General features: G+C 42.2%; 2 protein-coding genes across 12 annotated transcripts in view; both read left to right on the top strand.

Annotated features, from left to right (window-relative positions):
* PTGR2 (prostaglandin reductase 2) overlaps positions 1-11,530 on the top strand; it is a 43,312-nt gene extending 31,782 nt beyond the window's left edge. For all 5 annotated transcript variants that reach the window (XM_053601770.1, XM_053601768.1, XM_053601769.1 and 2 more), the window contains 5 exons: positions 4,430-4,639; positions 5,369-5,490; positions 5,964-6,051; positions 7,841-7,880; positions 10,539-11,530. In XM_053601770.1, the coding sequence (XP_053457745.1) occupies positions 4,430-4,639; positions 5,369-5,490; positions 5,964-6,051; positions 7,841-7,880; positions 10,539-10,615 (537 nt within the window). In that variant the 3' untranslated portion in view covers positions 10,616-11,530. The remainder of the gene's footprint in view (positions 1-4,429; positions 4,640-5,368; positions 5,491-5,963; positions 6,052-7,840; positions 7,881-10,538) is intronic.
* Positions 11,531-11,606: 76 nt separating this feature from the next.
* The window catches only part of ZNF410 (zinc finger protein 410), a 63,125-nt gene continuing 55,023 nt past the window's right edge, over positions 11,607-19,708 (top strand). For 4 of the 7 annotated variants that reach the window (XM_053601756.1, XM_053601754.1, XM_053601755.1 and 1 more), the window contains exon 1: positions 11,607-13,436. The gene's annotated coding sequence lies outside the window, so the exon portion shown is untranslated. Of the gene's footprint in view, positions 13,449-13,492; positions 15,256-15,844; positions 17,235-19,708 lie in introns of those variants that run through there. The other 3 variants (XM_053601750.1, XM_053601753.1, XM_053601752.1) reach the window with 3 other exon arrangements.

Here is a 19,708-nt window from a genome sequence, read left to right as displayed (position 1 = left end):
TGGCGACTGAGTAACAGCTTCCCTGAAACCGGGCACAGTGAGTCTGGGGAGATAAGACTCCAGACATCTCTGGCTGGTGATATCTGCCTATAATCATCCCTTTGAGGATACAGGAGTCAGCAAGGGACTTCTGGACCCCAAGAAGAGGACAAAAGCAGTGGAAAACTGGCAAGTGGTTATGTGTGTTCGTCGACCTAATCACGCTGGCAACCGTGAGTACAAGCAGCAGTGAGACTGCAAACCGGAAAAGCCTTACCTGTGAACTGTTTCAGTGTTTTTGGATTTGGCATTCAGTTGAACTGCCTTGGGGAGAGCTGAGACAGGAGTGCGGAGAACTTTGGGCATTGTCTGGGGCCCCAGACAGAGCCACTGAGCTGGGCTGCAGGGAGCCATTGTGTGAGAGAACTGTCCTGGCAAGCTCCACCCTCAAGGTTCCAGAGCAAGAAGTGGGCGGGACCTAGTAACCTAGCAACTGACCAGCCTAAAGGCGGGGACTGAGCTGCCTTACAGCCTTAACCCTTAGGGGCAGAGTGAAACGGTTTTGGCACACTGGAGGCTCGGGCTGTTGCCCTGGGTTGAGTGCCGTGGTGTCACAGTCTGGACCTCCATAAGATCTGTGCCACAACCCCGCACCAACCGGGCCTCCACATGCCCTGACCAGGAACTGCAGGAGCCGTGAAAGCCTGCGTCCTCCCTCCTGTGTCCTCCCAGCCTCCACACTGGCCCACTCGTCTGACCAGGGATACTGGTAGCTGTGTGCCCTCTGGAGCCCTCCCTGCCTCTAAGCAGAGCCCTTCTCCTGGCCAGAGACTGCTGGAGCCTTGGGCTCTCTGTGCCAAAGTCACTGGGTGCCAGGCACTCCCAGAACCGTGCGCACCACGCCCCTGCTGGATCCGGGTGTGTCACACGCTGGAGCTGCTTCCACAACCAGAACTCCCTAGCTGGAGCAGCCCCAGAGGAACTACACAGGGTCACTTGGGAGTTTATCTAACAAAGGACGTGAAAGATCTATATAAAGAGAACTATGAAACTCTAAGAAAAGAGATAGCTGAGAATGTTAACAAATGGAAAAATAGGGCAGCGCCTGTGGCTCAGTGAGCAGGGCGCTGGCCCCATATACCGAAGGTGGCGGGTTCAAACCCAGCCCCTGCCAAACTGCAACAAAAAAAAAAAAAAAAAACTAAAAAAACAAATGGAAAAATATACCATGCTCATGGTTGGGAAGAATCAACATTGTTAAAATGTCTATACTACCCAAAGCAATATATAATTTCAACGCAATCCCCATTAAAGCTCCACTGTCATACTTTAAAGATCTTGAAAAAAGAATTCTTCGTTTTATATGGAATCAGAAAAAACCTCGAATAGCCAAGACATTACTCAAAAATAAAAACAAAGCAGGAGGAATCACGCTACCAGACCTCAGACTATACTACAAATCGATAGTGATCAAAACAGCATGGTACTGGCACAAAAACAGAGAAGTAGATGTCTGGAACAGAATAGAGAACCAAGAGAGATGAATCCAGCTACTTACCGTTATTTAATCTTTGACAAGCCAATTAAAAACATTCAGTGGGGAAAAGATTCCCTATTTAACCAATGGTGCTGGGTGAACTGGCTGGCAACCTGTAGAAGACTGAAACTGGACCCACACCTCTCACCATTAACCAAGATAGACTCTCACTGGATTAAAGATTTAAACCTAAGACATGAAACTATAAAAATACTAGAAGAGAGTGTAGGGAAAACCCTTGAAGAAATTGGGTTGGGCGAGTTTTTTATGAGAAGGACCCCCTGGGCAATTGAAGCTGCTTCAAAAATACACTACTGGGACTTGATCAAACTAAAAAGCTTCTGCACAGCCAAGAACACAGTAAGTAAAGCAAGCAAACAGCCCTCAGAATGGGAGAAGATATTTGCAGGTTATGTCTCCGACAAAGGTTTAATAACCAGAATCCACAGAGAACTGAAACGCATTAGCAAGAAAAGAACAAGGGATCCCATTGCAGGCTGGGCAAGGGACTTGAAGAGAAACTTCTCTGAAGAAGACAGGCACATGGCCTTCAGACATATGAAAAAATGCTCATCATCTTTAATCATCAGAGAAATGCAAATCAAAACTACTTTGAGATATCATCTAACTCCAGTGAGACTAGCCTATATCACAAAATCCCAAGACCAGAGATGTTGGCATGGATGTGGAGAAAAGGGAACACTTTTGCACTGCTGGTGGGAATGCAAATTAATACATTCCTTTTGGAAAGAGATATGGAGAACACTTAGAGATCTAAAAATAGATCTGCCATTCAATCCTGTAATCCCCCTACTGGGCATATACCCAGAAGACCAAAAATCACACCATAACAAAGATACTTGTATCAGAATATTTATTGCAGCCCTATTGATAATTGCTAAGTCATGGAAAAAGCCCAAGTGCCCATTGATCCACGAATGGATCAATAAATTGTGGTATATGTACACCATGGAATACTATGCAGCCTTAAAGAAAGATGGAGACTTTACCTCTTTCATGTTTACATGGATGGAGCTGGAACATATTCTTCTTAGTGAAGTGTCTCAAGAATGGAAGAAAAAGTACCCAATGTACTCACCCTTATTATGAAACTAATGTAGGACCTTCACATGAAAGCTATATCCCAGTTATAACCTAAGAATAGGGGGAAAGGGGAAAGGGAGGGGAGGGAGGGGGGAGGGAGGGGGAAGGAGGGGGATTAATGGGATTACACCTGTGGTGCATCTTACAAGGGTATATGTGAATCCTAGTAAATGTGGAATGTAAAGGTCTTAGCAAAATAACTAAGAAAATGCTACAAAAGCTATGTTAACTAATGTGATGAAAATGTGTCAAACAATCTATGAACCAAGTGTATGGTGCCCCACGATCATACTAATGTACACAGCTATGGTTTAATAAAAATAAATAAAAAAAAATTTTTCAAATAAGACAGCACATGCAGAGTTCTAGAAACGTAGTAAACATTTTGATAGTATTGTATAAAGTGCATTCTTTTGTAAAAGCCTTTATAATGTAAAACCATTGAAACAAAACTTTTGCTTAGCTCGATTTTCATTCCTTACAGGCCTGGAAAAATATTGAATTGTAAGATAGTGATGTTTTGGGTCTGACTGTTCCTTTTTATGAGTCATATTTATTTATTTATTTGGTTGCTTGCTTGTTTATTTATCTTATTGAGACAGGGTCTCACTCTGTTGCCCTGGGTAGAGTACTGTGGCATCCTAGCTCACAGCAACCTCACTTGGACTCAAGTGGCTCTCTTGCCTGAGCCTCCTGAGTAGCTGGGACTATAGGTGGCTACTACAATGCGTGGCTAGAATTTTTTTCTATTTTTGTAGAGATGGGGTCTCACTCTTTCTAAGACTGTCTCAAACTCCTGAGCTCAAGCAGTCCACCTGCCTCGGCCTCCGAGAGTGTTAGGATTATAGGTGTGAGCCACTGTGCCCCACCAGGAAATCAGATTTAAATTGTAAGGTTTTAGCATTCAGACTACAGAAGATCCCTGACTTCCCTGGTTCAGTTTAGGGTTTTTAATTTTACAATGATGCAAAAGCCCTACACATTCAGTAGAAACGGTATGTCAAAGGTTGAATTTTGATCTTCGCCTGGATTAGGATATGCTATCCTCTCTTGCAGTGGTAGCAAGCTGTGGCTTCCAATTAACCATGTGATCATGAGGATAAACAACCCATACTCTACAGTGTATTGTGTTATCAGATGATTTTGCCTAGGCTGATGTAAATATTCTGAATACTTTTGAGGTAGGCCGGGCTAAACTATGATACCTAGTAGGTTAGGCGTATTAAATCCATTTTTGAGTTAAAATATTTTCAGCTAATGATGAGTTTATCTATCTTAAGTCAGAGAGCATTTATAAGACTGATTTTATTCAATTAAAGGATGACATTATGTCTACCTTCAGTTTTTTGGCTTCCAATTATTTTTAGTAAAAACAATGTGGCCTTGGTGCCTGTAGCTCAAGTGGCTAAGGCGCCGGCCATATACACCAGAGCTGGCAGGTTTCGAATCCAGCCCAGGCCTGCCAAACAACAATGACAACTGCAACCAAAAAATGGCTGGTCATTGTGGTAGGCGCCTGTAGTCCCAGCAATTTAGGAGGCTGAGGCAAGAGACTTGCTTAAGCCCAGGAGTTGGAGATTACTGTGAACTACATAGAGTGCTATGCCATGGCACTCTACCCATAGCAATAGCTTCAGGCTCTGTCTCAAAAAAAGAAATAAATAAAATAAAAGCAATGTAATCTAACCTAAATTGTGATGAACACTCTCACATACTTGTATTCTCTCATATAAGGCCACATTTTTACATTTAAATGTGATGATATTGATTTATATAAAGACATTTAACTTTCAAAAATTTTCTCCCTAGATTGGCCATTTGCTGGGTTGTTCGAGAGTAGTAGGAATTTGTGGAACACATGAGAAATGCCTTCTTTTGACCTCTGAACTGGGCTTTGATGCTGCAATTAATTATAAAAAAGAAAATGTGGCAGAACAACTGCATGAATTATGTCCAGCTGGAGTGGACATTTATTTTGACAATGTTGGCGGTGACATCAGTGATAAAGTGATAAGTCAGGTTGTTTTATACTTTGCTTACAAATAGAATATTGCTTTTTATTTGCTGTGTTACTTTTTACCTAATACTGAGAAAAAAAAACTTATAAAATTGTAGAGTTTATTGTGACAGTGTAACAGTGTTGTATTTGTTATACAAAAGTTCTTGCTGATATCTGCTTCCATTTGCTTGCAGGTTTGCACTATGAACTTCAATTTTTGTTCTTTACTAGCAATATCATATTTTTCACCTTCAGTTTATTTTGTGAAAAATTACAGTTACACTGTTGAAATGGTAATGTTCTGACCCTTAACTCATCTTTGACCAGCCATGCCCCAGACATTGGGTAGGGAATGAGTTTTCATAGATTTCAGGTATTTATATGTTCTAAAAAGTCAACATGAGCGATTAACATTGCAGAGTCTTTTACTCTGTGTAAAATTATTTGCAGTTGAGGTTAAATTATTTAAATCCATGGAAACATCCTACCACTACTAAAAGAGGCAGCAACTAATGTAATTTCTTTGCTGATTACCAAACTTGATTTGCCTCTATGTTTTTTTGGAATGAACTTATTTCTAGCTAATTAAAACTCTTAAATATGTATAGTGGGTAGATTTTAAAATGAACTCAACTGACAATAAAGGATTAGATTTAACAGTCAAGGCTTTCATTGAGGCAGCCATAAAATCAGTAAACATAAGGAAGGCATTGCACGTTAAGGTATAATCATCAGTTTTCTCTTTACAGATGAATCAGAACAGCCACATCATCCTATGTGGTCAAATTTCTCAGTACAACAAAGATGTGCCTTATCCTCCGCCACTGCCCCCAGCAATAGAGGCAGTTCAGAAAGAAAGAAATATCACAAGGTATGTTCTTCCCCTTTGCCCTTATTACCAGGTTCAGCAGTGTTTAAATATCATAGATACATATGAAATGTGTTGTTCTTCACATACACTTTTTCCTTGTTATATAAACCTTGAAAATACACATTTTAAAGGTGGTTCAATGTTTAGGTTTTGGTTAACTCGCTAAAAACTGATACTTAATGGCTTTGACTGGCCTGGCTTAGATCATGCGAGGGTGAGGAAAGGATGTTGCCCACAAAGGAAAAATCATAGTGCTATTGCCAAATGGCATTGTAGGTGCTGGGCAGACAAAAACAATGGAAGTGTTCTATACCTGCCCCTACCGTACATCTAAAACTATATCTGACCAGATTCAGTGTGATTAAGTCCTAATATTTTGAGGATTAACAGATATTAGAGTTCTGGAATGATGCAATCTTTGACTGTCACTCCTGTTAATATCTCTGATCATTATTCTTTTCTTCCCATTGCAGAGAAAGATTTCTGGTGTTAAATTATAAGGACAAATTTGAGCCTGGCCTTCTACAGCTGAGTCACTGGTTTAAAGAAGGAAAATTAAAGGTGGAACTTGTGTCTGTTCTTTATGAGTGTAATTCTTCCTACTACTTGATATAATTTTGTATTATTTGAATTTATTACAGCAAACGTATTAGTTTCATTATAAAAATTCCTACAAGGCCAGGCATGATGGCTCATACTTGAAATCCTAGCCTGTGGGAGGCTGAGACAGGAGGATCCCTTGAGCTCAAGAGTTCAAGACCAGCTTGAGCAAGAGTGAGACCTCATCTTTATTAAACAGAAAAATTAGCCGGGCATCATGGTTGGTGTCTATAGTCCCAGCTACTTAGGAGGCTGAGGCAGGAGGATCTTTTGAACCCAGGAATTTGAGGTTGCTGTGAAGTAGGCTGATGCCATAGCATTCTAGCCTGAGCAACAGAGTGAGACTCTGTCTATAAATAAATAAACAAAAGAAAAGCATACCGAATATTGTAAACTATACTTCCCATGGGTACCTCCAGTAGCTCAGTTGGCAGGGTGCCAGCCACATACAAGTAGGGTGGTAGGTTCGGACCTGGCCCAGGCCTGCTAAGCAACAATGACAACTGCAACCAAAAAATAGCCGGGCGTTGTGGCGGGCACCTGTAGTCCCAGCTACTTGGGAGGCTGAGGCAAGAGAATCATTTAATTCCAAGAGCTTTGAGTTTGCTGTGAGCTATGACGCCACGGCACTCTACCCAGGGTGACAGCTTGAGATTCTGTCTCAAAAAAAAAAAAAAACATTATACTTCCCAGATGAGCGTAACCTCCTGATTGAGAAACTCTTGCTCATCTATCTAAAATGTTAAATTTTTAGGGATTTACTTTCCACAGATTATCTTACCAAATCAATAGTTTTCCCTCCAAATAGAAAATTCTAAGATTTATTAATTAATTATTTATGGAATGTTAACTATATGTAGACAGCTGTGCTTTCTCAAAACTTGTATAAGCATCTCCCAGTTCCCCCACCTCTTCCCCACCATACTTCGTTCCTGCTCTCTCTGGACATTCTTATTTCTTAGTTGGTTGAAAATCAGGAGTCATTAATCTAGGATCCAGATGACCAGATACCCTGACCAAGGATGCTCATTTTCTTTTTTCTGAAGTAGGGTCTCAATCTTTTTCCTGGGTTAGAGTGCAGTAGTGTCATCATAGCTCACTGCAACTGAAAAGTCCTGGCCTCAAGTGATCTTATTGCCTCAGCCTCCTAAGTATCTGAGATGATAAGCAGGCCCAGTACACCTGGCTAATTTTTTGAAATTTTTTGCAGTTTTTTTTTTTTTTTTTTTGGCCAGGGCTGGGTTTGAACCTGCCACCTCTGGCAAATGGGGCCAGTGCCCTACTCCTTTGAGCCACAGATGCTGCCTGTGGCTCGCTTTTAATTTTTTGAATTTTTGAATTTTTTGAATTTTTGTAGAGATGGGGTCTATGTTGCTCAGGATGGTATTCAATTCTTGGCTTCAAGTGGTCTTCCTGTCTTGGTCTCCCAAGCTGCTGGGATGATGGGCGTGAGTCACTGCACCTAACCTGACCTAGGATATTCTTGAAATGTACAAAGTTGTAAGTGCTTATGTACTTTTTTCTTTAAAGACGGCATATAGTTTGTGATCTGTTACAAATTGAACATTAAAGGGAAAATAGGATTTTTATTTTGAAAAATCAATAGATGAGAAACTTTTCTGGGCTACCTACAAGGAATAACAAATATCTGTTTCATAGACAGAAAGTATATTGTTGCCTTTTGCAAAACTAGAAACCGTTACAGAAACACTGAAATTTAAAGAATACTAAATAGTTATTTTGATTACAGATCAAAGAGACTATAATCAAAGGATTGGAAAATATGGGAGGTAAGATGAATTTAGACTTACTTATTATGTGTTCAGCAGAAATATTTTTTCTTTTAGTGCTACCTCTCTGATGTTTTTTCTTTTTTAAATTATTTATTTCTTCTGTACAAAACCATCCTAGAGGGCAGCGTCTGTGGCTCAGTGGGTAGGGCGCCGGCCCCATATACCGAGGGTGGCGGGTTTGAACACGGCCCCTGCCAAACTGCAACAAAAAAAAATAGCTGGGTGTTGTGGCGAATGCTGTAGTCCCAGCTATCAGGAAGGCTGGGGCAGGAAAATCGCCTAAGCCCAGGAGTTGGAAGTTGCTGTGAGCTGTGACACCAAGGCACTCTATTGAGGGAGTAGAGCCTGAGATTCTGTCTCTAAAAAAAACATAAACAAAAAATCCCATCCTAGATAGGGGTTTCCTTAAACATCTTAATCAAACTCTGTAAAAGTTCAACTTAGTGGCATTTAAGAGGTATTATCTTTACATTTCAAATTGTAAACTAAGTCTTTGTTTTTTTGAGACGGAGTCTCAAGCTGTTGCCCTGGGTAGAGTACCATGGCGTCACAGCTCACAGCAACTAAGGGATCCTCTTGCCTCAGTTTTTTCTATTTTTAGTATAGATGGGGGGGTCTCGCTTTTTGCTCAGGCTGGTCTAGAACTCACAAGCTCAAGCAATCTACCTGGCTTGGCCTCCCAGAGTGCTAGGATTACAGGCATGAGCCACTACGGCTGGCCTACATACAGAGATTTATACATTCTCTTTTACTCATTTCAAATGAAAAAGGTTAAATCAAACTGATTACTTTTTCTTTTTAGAAAAAAAATTTTTAGCTGGGCGTTGTGGCGCGTGCCTGTAGTCCCAGCTGCTCGGGAGGCTGAGGCAAGAGAATCGTGTAAGCCCAAGAGTTAGAGGTTGCTGTGAGCCGTGTGACGCCACGGCACTCTTTACAAAAAAAAAAAACAAAAAACAAAAAAAAAAAAAGAAAAAAAATTTAATATATGGCAGTGCCTGTGGTTCAATGAGTAAGGCGCCAGCCCCATATACCAAGGGTGGTGGGTTCAAACCCAGCCCCAGCCAAATTGCAACAACAAAAAATATAGCTGGGTGTTGTGGTCAGCACCTGTAGTCCCAGCTGCTCTGGAGGCTGAGGCAAGAGAATCGTGTAAGCCCAAGAGTTAGAGGTTGCTGTGAGCCGTGTGACGCCACGGCACTCTTTACAAAAAAAAAACAAAAAACAAAAAAAAAAAAAGAAAAAAAATTTAATATATGGCAGTGCCTGTGGTTCAATGAGTAAGGCGCCAGCCCCATATACCAAGGGTGGTGGGTTCAAACCCAGCCCCAGCCAAATTGCAACAACAAAAAATATAGCTGGGTGTTGTGGTCAGCACCTGTAGTCCCAGCTGCTCTGGAGGCTGAGGCAAGAAAATCACCTAAGCCTAGGAAGTTGGAGGTTGCTGTGAGCTGTAACGACACGGTTTTCTACTGACGGTGATAAAGTGAGACTCTGTCTCTAAAAAATAAATAAATAAATAAATATATTTGGTTAATGTATTTGCTAATGATAAATTTCACTCTTCTGTAAAAAAATCTATATGGCAGTTATTTATTTAATAAAACTTTATGATTAGAGTTCTAAAATTTGTAAGTTATTTAAAAATGTTTTCGTTGACATTTTATTCCCATATATATCTGCCTCTAGTCTTCAGATACTATAAACAATGAACACTGATGTAGATACCAATTAGACATTTCTAGTTTAGGTAAAAAACAATTTTTAAAGATGTTAACTGAGTTAGTTTTTGCTTTTAACTTTGCCTATTTTTTACTTGAGATTTTTTTTTTTTTTTTGTGGTTTTTGGCCGGGGCTGGGTTTGAACCCTCCACCTCCAGCATATGGGACCGGCACCTTACTCCTTGAGCCACAGGCACTGCCCCTACTTGAGATTTTTTTTATGACAGTTTTCTTCTGTGCTTCATATTAAAGTCATTGAAGAGACTCAGTGCCTGTAGTACAGTGGTTACGGCACCAGCCACATACACTGAAGCTGGTGGGTTTGAACCCGGCCCAGGCCAATTAAACTACAATGACATCTGCAACAAAAATTAGCCAGTTGGCTCAGTGCCTGTAGCTCAGTGAGTAGGGTGTTGGCCACATACACCAAGGCTGGCGGGTTTGAGCCCAGCCCAGGCCTGCTAAGCAACAGTGACAACTGCAACCAAAAAATAGCCGGGCATTGAGGTGTGCACCTATAGTCCCAGCTACTTGGGAGGCCGAGGCAAGAGAACTGCTTAAGCCCAGAGTTTGAGGTTGCTGTGAGCTGTGATGCCACCATACTCTACTGAGGGTGACATAGTGAGACTCTGTCTCAAAAAAAAAAATAAATAAATAAAAAATAAAATAGCCAGGCGTTGTGGCTGGCACCTGTAGGCCCAGCTACTTGGGAGGCTGAAGCAACAGAATCGCATAATCCCAAGAGTTGGAGGTTGCTGTGAGCTGTGATGCCACGGCACTGTACTAAGGGCAACATAGTGAGACTCGGTCTCAAAAAATAAACAAAGTAAAATCATTGAAGAAAATAGTCAAACTAATTTTGTGTCTGACCTTCTGAAAACAAATATGGTAATGACATTGATCTTTTCAGATAACTAGTTTTTTTCTTCTTTCCAGCTGCATTCCTGTCCATGATGACAGGAGGTAACATTGGAAAGCAGATCATTTGCATTTCAGAAGAAATCTCTTCATAGTCTCCGTGAATGTCTTCATCAGGGAAATCACAGATGTCTATTTTGCAAAAGGATTTTCAAGATACTTTTTTTTGTAGAGACAGAGTCTCACTTTACCACCCTCGGTAGAGTGCTGCGACGTCACAGGACTCACAGCAACCTCCAGCTCTTGGGCTTTTGTGATTCTCCTGCCTCAGCCTCCCGAGCAGCTGGGACCACAGGTGCCCGCCACAACGCCCAGCTATTTTTTGGTTGCAGTTTGGCCGGGGCCGGGTTTGAACCCGCCACCCTTGGTATATGGGGCCGGCACCTTACCGACTGAGTCACAGGCGCCACCTGGATTTTCAAGATACTTTTTATCTTTTTTTTTTTTTTTTTTGGCCGGGGCTGGGTTTGAACCTGCCACCTCTGGCATATGGGACCGGCGCCCCACTCCTTGAGCCACAGGCGCCACCATATACTTTTTAAAAAAACCCTTAGTACACAGATAGGTCTTGATTTAAATCACATCACATGGTCACATGGGTGTTACTTTCTTAGTTGCATAATCTTTCCTATATCTTCGATATCATCTATGTACTGTAAACCAATATATAATTATTTGTAATAATTGAAGTTAATGTGATTTTTTTTGCCAAAACTAATATTATATATTTGTATTGGACATTCTGAAACTATTGGAGTTTTGATATAACTGTTAATGGACTTGGGTGGCGCCTATAGCTCAGTGAGTAGGGCACCAGCCCCACATACCAAAGGTAGTGGGTTCAAACCCTCCTTGGCCAAACTGCAACAAAAAAAATAGCCAGGTGTTGTGGGGGGCACCTGTGGTCCCAGCTACTTGGGAGGCTGAGGCAAGAGAATCACCTAATCCCAAGAGTTGGAGGTTGCTTTGAGCTGTGGTGCCATGGCACTCTACCGAGGGGGACAAAGTGAGACTCTGTCTCTAAAAAAAAAAACAAAAAAAAACTGTTAATGGACTTTACACCATAGAGTTTTAAAATTAATAACCTTTATTAATTTGCAGTGGAATTCTTGAGAGGCACTTAGTAAGCATTTGTTGAACTGGAAATGTTATACATGATTCTTGTTGTTAGAATATAATCAGGTTGGCCCTTCCATATTGTAGATAGAAATGAGACTTACTGGTCTGATGTGTATGTAAGGATTTGGGGGTAGGGTTGAGTGTTATCAGAGCTTGTGGAACAGTTTTTGGGATGGGGAGCAGAGGCTTTGGGTTGGGGATAGTATGAGAAGATAAATAATTGAAGTTGGTTAAGTTGATAGAGAGACCACTAGATATATTACAGATGATCTTTTTGTGTTTTTCCAAATAATTTACCGTACAGCCTAAACAATATATGTATTGATAAAAGCACATCTTTATGTTAGCAAGCATATACTGTTAAATAGCTGTAAACATTTAGAGGGGAAATAGACATAAACATCACCTAGGGTTTTAGGTTATTAAAAAGGTTTAGACAACAAAGACTGCTTCAGAAGATGACAGGCCCCAGTGGGCAAATTAACAAATGGTTGTAAACATGAATGTTCAAGAACTGATGTCTCTCTAAATAAAAGTTTTTATTAGTTGTAATCAATCCTGTAGAACAGAAAATTTTTTCTGTTTATTGTGGTCACCTGTTTGCACACTAATATTCTTTTATGTGCAATATATGTAATAAATAGATTCAGATTATTGGTAATCAGTCACTCCAGTTTACTTCAGTGGCCTTCTTTCTCTTGTTTTATAAACTTTTCTTGGACCATTTCATCTTCTGAGGGGGCTTCATCTCTTTTCTGTATGCTGTTAACTTCTAAATCAGTGGTTCTCAACCTTCCTAATGCTGCGATGTATTTTCATTGTTACAAAGGGATCGCGACCCAGATTGAGAACCGCTGTAAAATCCACATCTCTATTTCCATCCTCTTACTTGAGCTCTGGACCTTCACCTCCAAGTGAATATCCTTAACTCTGGATTGGCACCTCAAACTCTGCTTTTCTAAAGAGGAATTATCTTCTGAAACGTGTTTTGCCTTTGTTTTAAATCACCTATACCTTGTTCTCATCAAGGCTTATCTTTAACCTTGAAAATGGCTTTAATTCCCACTGCCGCTGTCTTAGTTGAGCCCCTCATTCCTACGCACGAATAAAGTATTAAACAATCAGTAATTTCAAGTCAGTCAACCTCTTAAAACTCTTAACAAGTGGTGTGGCATCCAGCTTGAAACTCCCAAGTGTTCAAGCTCCCAGTCAGGACATCCAACAGCTCTTTACATCCGAGTATACCGACCAGACTCAATTCGTACCCCGTCCCGAGTGCAATGCCAACTTGATTCTCCCAAGTTCCCTCCTGGGGCGTTAAAGCTTCGAGGTCCTCTCCACTGAGACCTCAGATAAATGTTTAAATGGTGATCTTTCTCGTGTGCTTCCATTGTAAGCAACTTCTCAGCTGACGAGAAAAACTACCCCTTCTCTGCTGCCGGGAAGCGGTGACGTCATGGCTAGAAGTAACCCGTTTTTCGGGCTTCGCGGACCTACGAGCCCCGAAGGCCGAGAAAGAACGAGTGGGAGGTGCGGGTCCATCAGTCCTGGGGTTGAACCTTGCGCCCCGAGCCGGAACGGGCCCGCCAGTTGCCCTCCGGACGTAACCCTGAGTTGGGGAGACCCGCGAAGCCGGGAGACAAGCGAACTGGTGTGCTCGTGGGGTGCGTGGGGTGGGGGTGGGCGGCCAAACTTCCTGTCCCGCGCTCAAGCTGCTTCCGGCGGGAGCCGGAAGACGCTGTGTGTGGACGGAATTCGGAACCGACTGGCGGACCGCCGGCTGCCCGGAACGGGAAGGTGAGCTGCTAGGTGAGCCTGGCCACACCTGCAGGACTAGGTGGTCTCCGAGAGCGGGGGAGCCAATACCAGCTTCTCGGTGGGATCTAGGGAGGAGGCTGGGGCCGAGTTGTCCCCTAGAGGGGACAGGGAAACCGCCCCCCTTGGGCACCCCCCCGGATCTGGCAGGCCCTGGGGCGGCCGTTCTGAAGCCTCACGGCTTCGATCCTTCTCCTCGCAGGTTTTTTTTGGGCAATGTTTTGGTTCCTTTGCTTTTGGGGGGAGGAGGAACACGGGATCAAGACCATCCTGAGAAAGCCGGAGTCAGTCTCTTGGGCGGGTGCTCTCAAACTGCGCCCGTAGCCGGGGTCTGCCCGCGGATCTTGGGGCCTTATACTAAGGCCTTTGTGATGGGGTAAAGGAAATGCCAACGGGGCCCTACCCTTTCAGCCCAGAGCTACTCTCCTGTCCTATGTCCTCTCAGTTTCTGGGTTTGGAAGAAGGACGGCTGCCTACGCCGCACGCCTGGGCAACTTGTTTCTCCTTTGCTTGTCATTTCCTGCGGGGATGTGGGTTGTGAGTGTTTACAACCTGTATGCATTTCGTGTTGAAAATATCCTCTGAAGTTTCTAAAGAGAAGAGAATCAGGGCCGGTCGCAGCGGCTCACGCCTGTAATACCAGCACTCTGGGACGCCGAGGGGGTGGATTGCCTGAGCTCACGAATTCGAGACCAGCCTGAGCAAGAGCGAGAACCTTAACTCTTAAAAATAGCTGGACGTTGTGACGGACGCCTGTAGTCCCAGCTGCTTGGGAGGCTGGGGCAAGGGAATCGCTTAAACCCAAGAGTTGGAGGTTGCTGTGAGCTGTGAAGCCACCGCACTTTACCAAGGGCGACAAAAAAAAAAAAGAAAGAAAAAGAGACTCTAATTACTCTATTAGTCTATCCCACTTGCTAATGAGGCTCAAAAATTCATTTGGGCACCATTTGGAAGTTAAGTATTATTAACTTGGGACTTAAAAATTCATACTCATTGGCAATAGGGCCACTGCAGAATATTTTCAGAGAATACAACTAACATTTTGAAATGAAGTCGGGTCATTTTGTTGTTAGGGAGTGAGAAATTTCACTTTGTGTCCTCTTAGTGTCGAGCAGAGTAAAGAACAATTAAAGTTGCCATCAGATTTAGGTTCTAATTTTTTAAATTTTGTATTAAGTAGATACCTAATTTTGGCAAGTTATTTAATCTCTATTTTTGGGTGGTTTTCCCCTGTAAAAGAAAGTGGTTACCTTTAGGGATTTGACTGTTATTCTAAGGCATTGAACTTTGAGTAGGGAGAGTTATGTAAGTATTTATGTGTTTTGGAAAGATAACTAGAATGGCTGCAAAAAAATTTGGAGGGGAAGGTTATAAAGGCAGGGTGACCAGTTAGAAACCTATTAGTGTAGTTGAAAGTTACAGAGAGACCTAAAGAGGACATTACAGTAGGAGTAGCTTTTGGGCACTTAGAATCACTGGGATTATTTAAATATGGTGAAAGGAGATTGTTAACCAGCTGAGTGGGAGGAAGATTGGTATATAATTGAAATACATAATGCTGGAAGAAGAACAGGTTTGGTGGAGGAGATGATAATCTGGATCTTGGACATTGTTATTTTTGAGATGCTGCTGGATATACTATGTACATGGGAAGCTACCCAACAAGCACATGGAAGTTAAGGTTTGGAGTTTGGAAGAGAGGTCAGGACTAAAGACAAAACTTTTGAGTATCATTTGCAGTGTCATTGGTTCACTATACAGATATTCAGTTATTGCCTAACAGATGCTTACAGGGAAGCTGGTAAGTCCTTTAAGTTCATAGTAAAGGCAAACTTAGGAGTGAGAAGTGACTGTTGATGTTTACAGGGTTTCTTTTGGGGTTGATGAAAATATTGTAAAATTGATGGTGGTTATGCTTGTACAACTCTGAATATAGATAACATACAAAGACATTTTAATTGAACTCTTTAAATGGGTGAATGTTGGGATATGGGTGAACCATATCTCAGTGAAACTACTATTTAAGAAAAAACTTGCATTGCAGTTTTTGAACTCAGGTAAGTGGAAGATGGAATTGGAAATAGGAACAAATATAATTGCATGTTTGCCTTACACTTCTGCTGTTATACATAGCAGTTTACTTTGTTAGGGCTGAGAGCCACACAGTACAGGTGATGAAGTACTGAGTTTGCTAGCCCAGATTCTTTTGAGTTCCACCTGTATATCCTAATGCATTTACTAGTCCCTATTTTGTTCATATAGTACACATACAAATCATAAACTTGGGCACCAAAATTGTATGGCAGTACACAGTTATATGAATACCCAGTAGTTCAAGAAAATGCTTGTGTTAATTTTTACAGATTATTATTGAAATGAAAACACAAAGCGGCAAAGAGCAGTGGTTCACGCCTGTAATCCTAGCACTCAGGGAGGCTGAGGTGGTGGATTGCTTGAGCTCAGGAGTTCAAGACCAGCCTGAAAAAGAGAGAGATCCCTTCTCTACTAAAAATAGAAATACTAGCTGGGTGTTGTGGCAGGTGCCTGTAGTCCTGGCTACTTGGGAGATAGACAGGAGGATTACTTGAGTCCAGGAGTTTGAGGTTACTGTGAGCTAGGCTGATACCATGGCGCTTTAGCTTAAGGCAACAGAGGGAGACTATCTCAAGAAAAAAAAGAAATGAAAACACTAAAAAAATGTCATAGGTAACATGCAAAGGACAGTAAATAGTTGTCTGGTTTCTTAGACATTGTATAGTGCTAGAATCCCAAAGTGGAGGAACCTTAAGAATGACCTAAGAATGGTAACTTCTTGTTGAGATGATCTGGAATTGGGGAAGAGGAGTTCTTAAGCCCTGGAGATTCAAGATCAAACCTAGAGAGATGTAATCATACTATTCATGTTAACCTGTTAACCTGCTTTGTGGGTGGAAGTCCTGCCTCTGCAGCTTATTAACTTAGTAACTTGGGAAGGTAATAATACTGATCCCTTTGTTGGTCTCTAAAAAGAAGGATGGATAGGCTTGCCGCCTGTAGCACAGTGGTTACAGCGCCAGAAACATACACCCAGGCTGGTGGGTTCCAACTCAGTCCGGGCCAGCTAAACAATGACAACTGCAACAAAAAAATAGCCAAACGTTTTGGCAGGTGCCTATAGTCCCAGCTATTTGGGAAGCTGAGGCAAGAGAATTGCTTGAGCCCAAGAGTTTGAGGTTGCTCTGAGATGTGATGTCACGGCACTTTTACCCAGGGTGACATAGTGAGACTCTGTCTCAAAAAAAAAGAAAGAAAAAGTTAAAAAAAGAAAGATGGATAAACCATATTAAGCTGTTTGTAGTGCTTGAATAAGAAAGATGTGTGTGGAAGGAACAGTTGGGGATTTTTTGGTATTTCTGGTATTTCATGTAGGAAACGTAAGAGCATTTTTTTTTTTTTGAGGCAGAGCCTCACTTGTTGCCCCAGGCTAGAGTGCTTCATCTACCTAGCTCACAGCAACCTCAAACTCCTGAGTTCAAGCACTCCTTCTGCCTCATTCTCCTGAGTAGCTGGGACTACGGTGCCCACCACAACACCCAGCTAATTTTTCTATTTTTTGGTAGAAATGGGGTCTCACTCTTCGGGTTGGTTTTGAATTCCTGTGCTCAAGCAGTCCTCCTGCCTCATCCTCCCAGAGTGCTAGATAAAGGGAGTATTTTCATTTATAGCTTGTATATTGTTTACTTTCTTTGCAGTGAAAAATGAAGATTTCAAACAGCTAGAAAGAGAGAGAAGGAACCAATGGTACAATAAATATGTCTTAACTTCCAAATGCTCTTTTTATAGTCTTTTTCTAATTTTCCATGCTACTCTTAATTTAAAACTTAGTGTATCCATTAATTGTAAATGTACCCATCTTGGATACATTTTACACTGGATGATTACTTTCTATATAACAGTACTCTGAATTTTAGCAACAATTTGTGCTCTGTTCAGTTAGTCTGGTCTGGAGGGAAGCTGCATCAGGGTCGTGGGATTACTACCTCTGGGAAACTGTGTTGAAATTTTGACTTACTGGGTGGTGCCTGTGGCTCACTAGGTAGGGCACTGGCCCCATATACCGAGGGTGGTGGGTTCAAACCTGGCCGTGGCCAAATTGCAGCAAAAAATAGCCGGGCGTTGTGGTGGGTGCCTGTAGTCCCAGCTACTTGGGAGGCTGAGGCAAAAGAATCGCCTAAGCCCAGGAGTTGGAGGTTGCTGTGAGTGTGACGCCATGGCACTCTACATAGGGTGATAAAGTTGAGACTGTGTCTCTTAAAATAAGAAAGAAAAGAAAAGAAATTTTGATTGATTGATTTATAGATAGAGTCTCATTCCATCACCTTGGGTAGAGTGCCATAGCGTCACAGCTCACAGCAACCTCAAATGATCCTCTTGCCTCAGCCTTCCAAGTAGCTGGGTCTATAGGTGCCTGTCACAGTGCCCAGCTGGTTTTTCTGTTTTTAACAGAGACAGGGTCTGACTCTTGCTCAAGCTGTCTCAAACTCAGTGAGCTCAAGCAATCCACCACCTCGGCCTCCTAGAGGGCTGGGATTACAGGCGTGAGCCACATCGCCTGGCCTTGACTCTTTTCTTTTAATGTAATTTTTCTCATTATCAAAGCAATGTAATTTTTAGAAAAAGTAGAAATTTGGGCGGCGCCTGTGGCTCAGTGAGTAGGGCGCCAGCCCCATATGCCGAGGGTGGCGGGTTCAAACCCAGCCCCGGCCAAACTGCAACCAAAAAAAAAAAATAGCCGGGCATTGTGGCGGGCGCCTGTAGTCCCAGCTGCTTGGAAGGCTGAGGCAAGAGAATCACGTAAGCCCAGGAGTTAGAGGTTGCTGTGAGCCGTGTGACGCCACGGCACTCTACCTGAGGGCGGTACAGTGAGACTCTGTCTCTACAAAAAAAAAAAAAAAAAAAAAAGAAAAAGTAGAAATTTGAGAAAATAAAAATAAGTCTCAGTAGCTTACTGCAAAATAGCTTTTATCATGATTGTGAACTTCCTTTAATTTTTCCTATGCATATCATGACTAGTTTTAATATAGCAAGTATATGATTTTGTATTTTATTTTTATATATATTTTTTTTTAAGAGACAGAGTCTCACTTTGTCACCCTTGGTAGAGTGCCGTGGCATCACAGCTCACAGCAACCTCCAGCTCTTGGACTTTGGTGATTCTCTTGCCTCAGTGCTGAGTAGCTGGGACTACAGGCACCTGCCATGACGCCTGGCTATTTTTTTTGTTTGTTTTTTTTTGTTTGCAGTTTGGCCGGGGCCGGGTTTGAACCCACCACCCTCAGTATATGGGGCCTATTCACTGAGCCACAGACGCCGCCCTTATTTTTATAATTTAATGTCACAAATATTTTTCCTTGTTGCATTGTCTTCATATTTTGAAGTGGTGGTGCCACATTTAATCAATTATTCCCTAATTTTTGGCTATATACATACGTATATCCCACACATGTATGTTGCTTCTATTTGTTTATTATCATGAAGGATAAGATGAACTTCTTTGGGCATAGCTATAACCATATTTAAGAACTTTTTTTTTTTTTTTATTGTTGGGGATTCATTGAGGGTACAATAAGCCAGGTTACACTGATTGCAATTGTTAGGTAAAGTCCCTCTTGCAATCGTGTCTTGCCCCCATAAAGTGTGACACACACCAAGGCCCCACCCCCCCTCATATAAATTTTTTTTTTTTTTTTTTTTTTCAGTTTCTGGCTGGGGCTGGGTTTGAACCCACCACCTCTGGCATATGGGGCTGGTGCCCTACTCCTCTGAGCCACAGGCGCCACCCCAGAACTTTTCTTACAAATAGATTATTAGGGGCGGTGCCTGTGGTTCAGTGAGTAGGGCATCAGCCCCATATGCCGAGGGTGGTGGGTTCAAACCCAGCCCCCGCCAAACTGCAACGAAAAAATAGTTGGGCATTGTGGCGGGCGCCTGTAGTCCCAGCTGCTTGGGAGGCTGAGGCAGGAGAATCGCGTAAGCCCAAGAGTTACAGGTTGCTGTGAGCCGTGTGATGTCATGGCACTCTACCCGAGGGCGGTACAGTGAGACTCTGTCTCTACGAAAAAAAAAAAAGAAAAAAAAAATAGATTATTAGAAGTAGAAGTTCAGCATCAAAGCATAAGATTTTTATGAGTTTTGATGCTTCCTGGGCTTATTCTATTTTAAAACAAGTGTTTTGGACTGAATTCTTCATTTGCTTGCTTTTTGTGATTTTGGGA

This window comes from Nycticebus coucang, chromosome 9 (assembly GCF_027406575.1).
Source record: "Nycticebus coucang isolate mNycCou1 chromosome 9, mNycCou1.pri, whole genome shotgun sequence".
Classification (NCBI taxonomy): domain Eukaryota; kingdom Metazoa; phylum Chordata; class Mammalia; order Primates; family Lorisidae; genus Nycticebus; species Nycticebus coucang.
The sequence above is the reverse complement of the archived record's forward strand: the minus strand, read 5'-3'. Positions and strand labels throughout refer to the sequence as shown.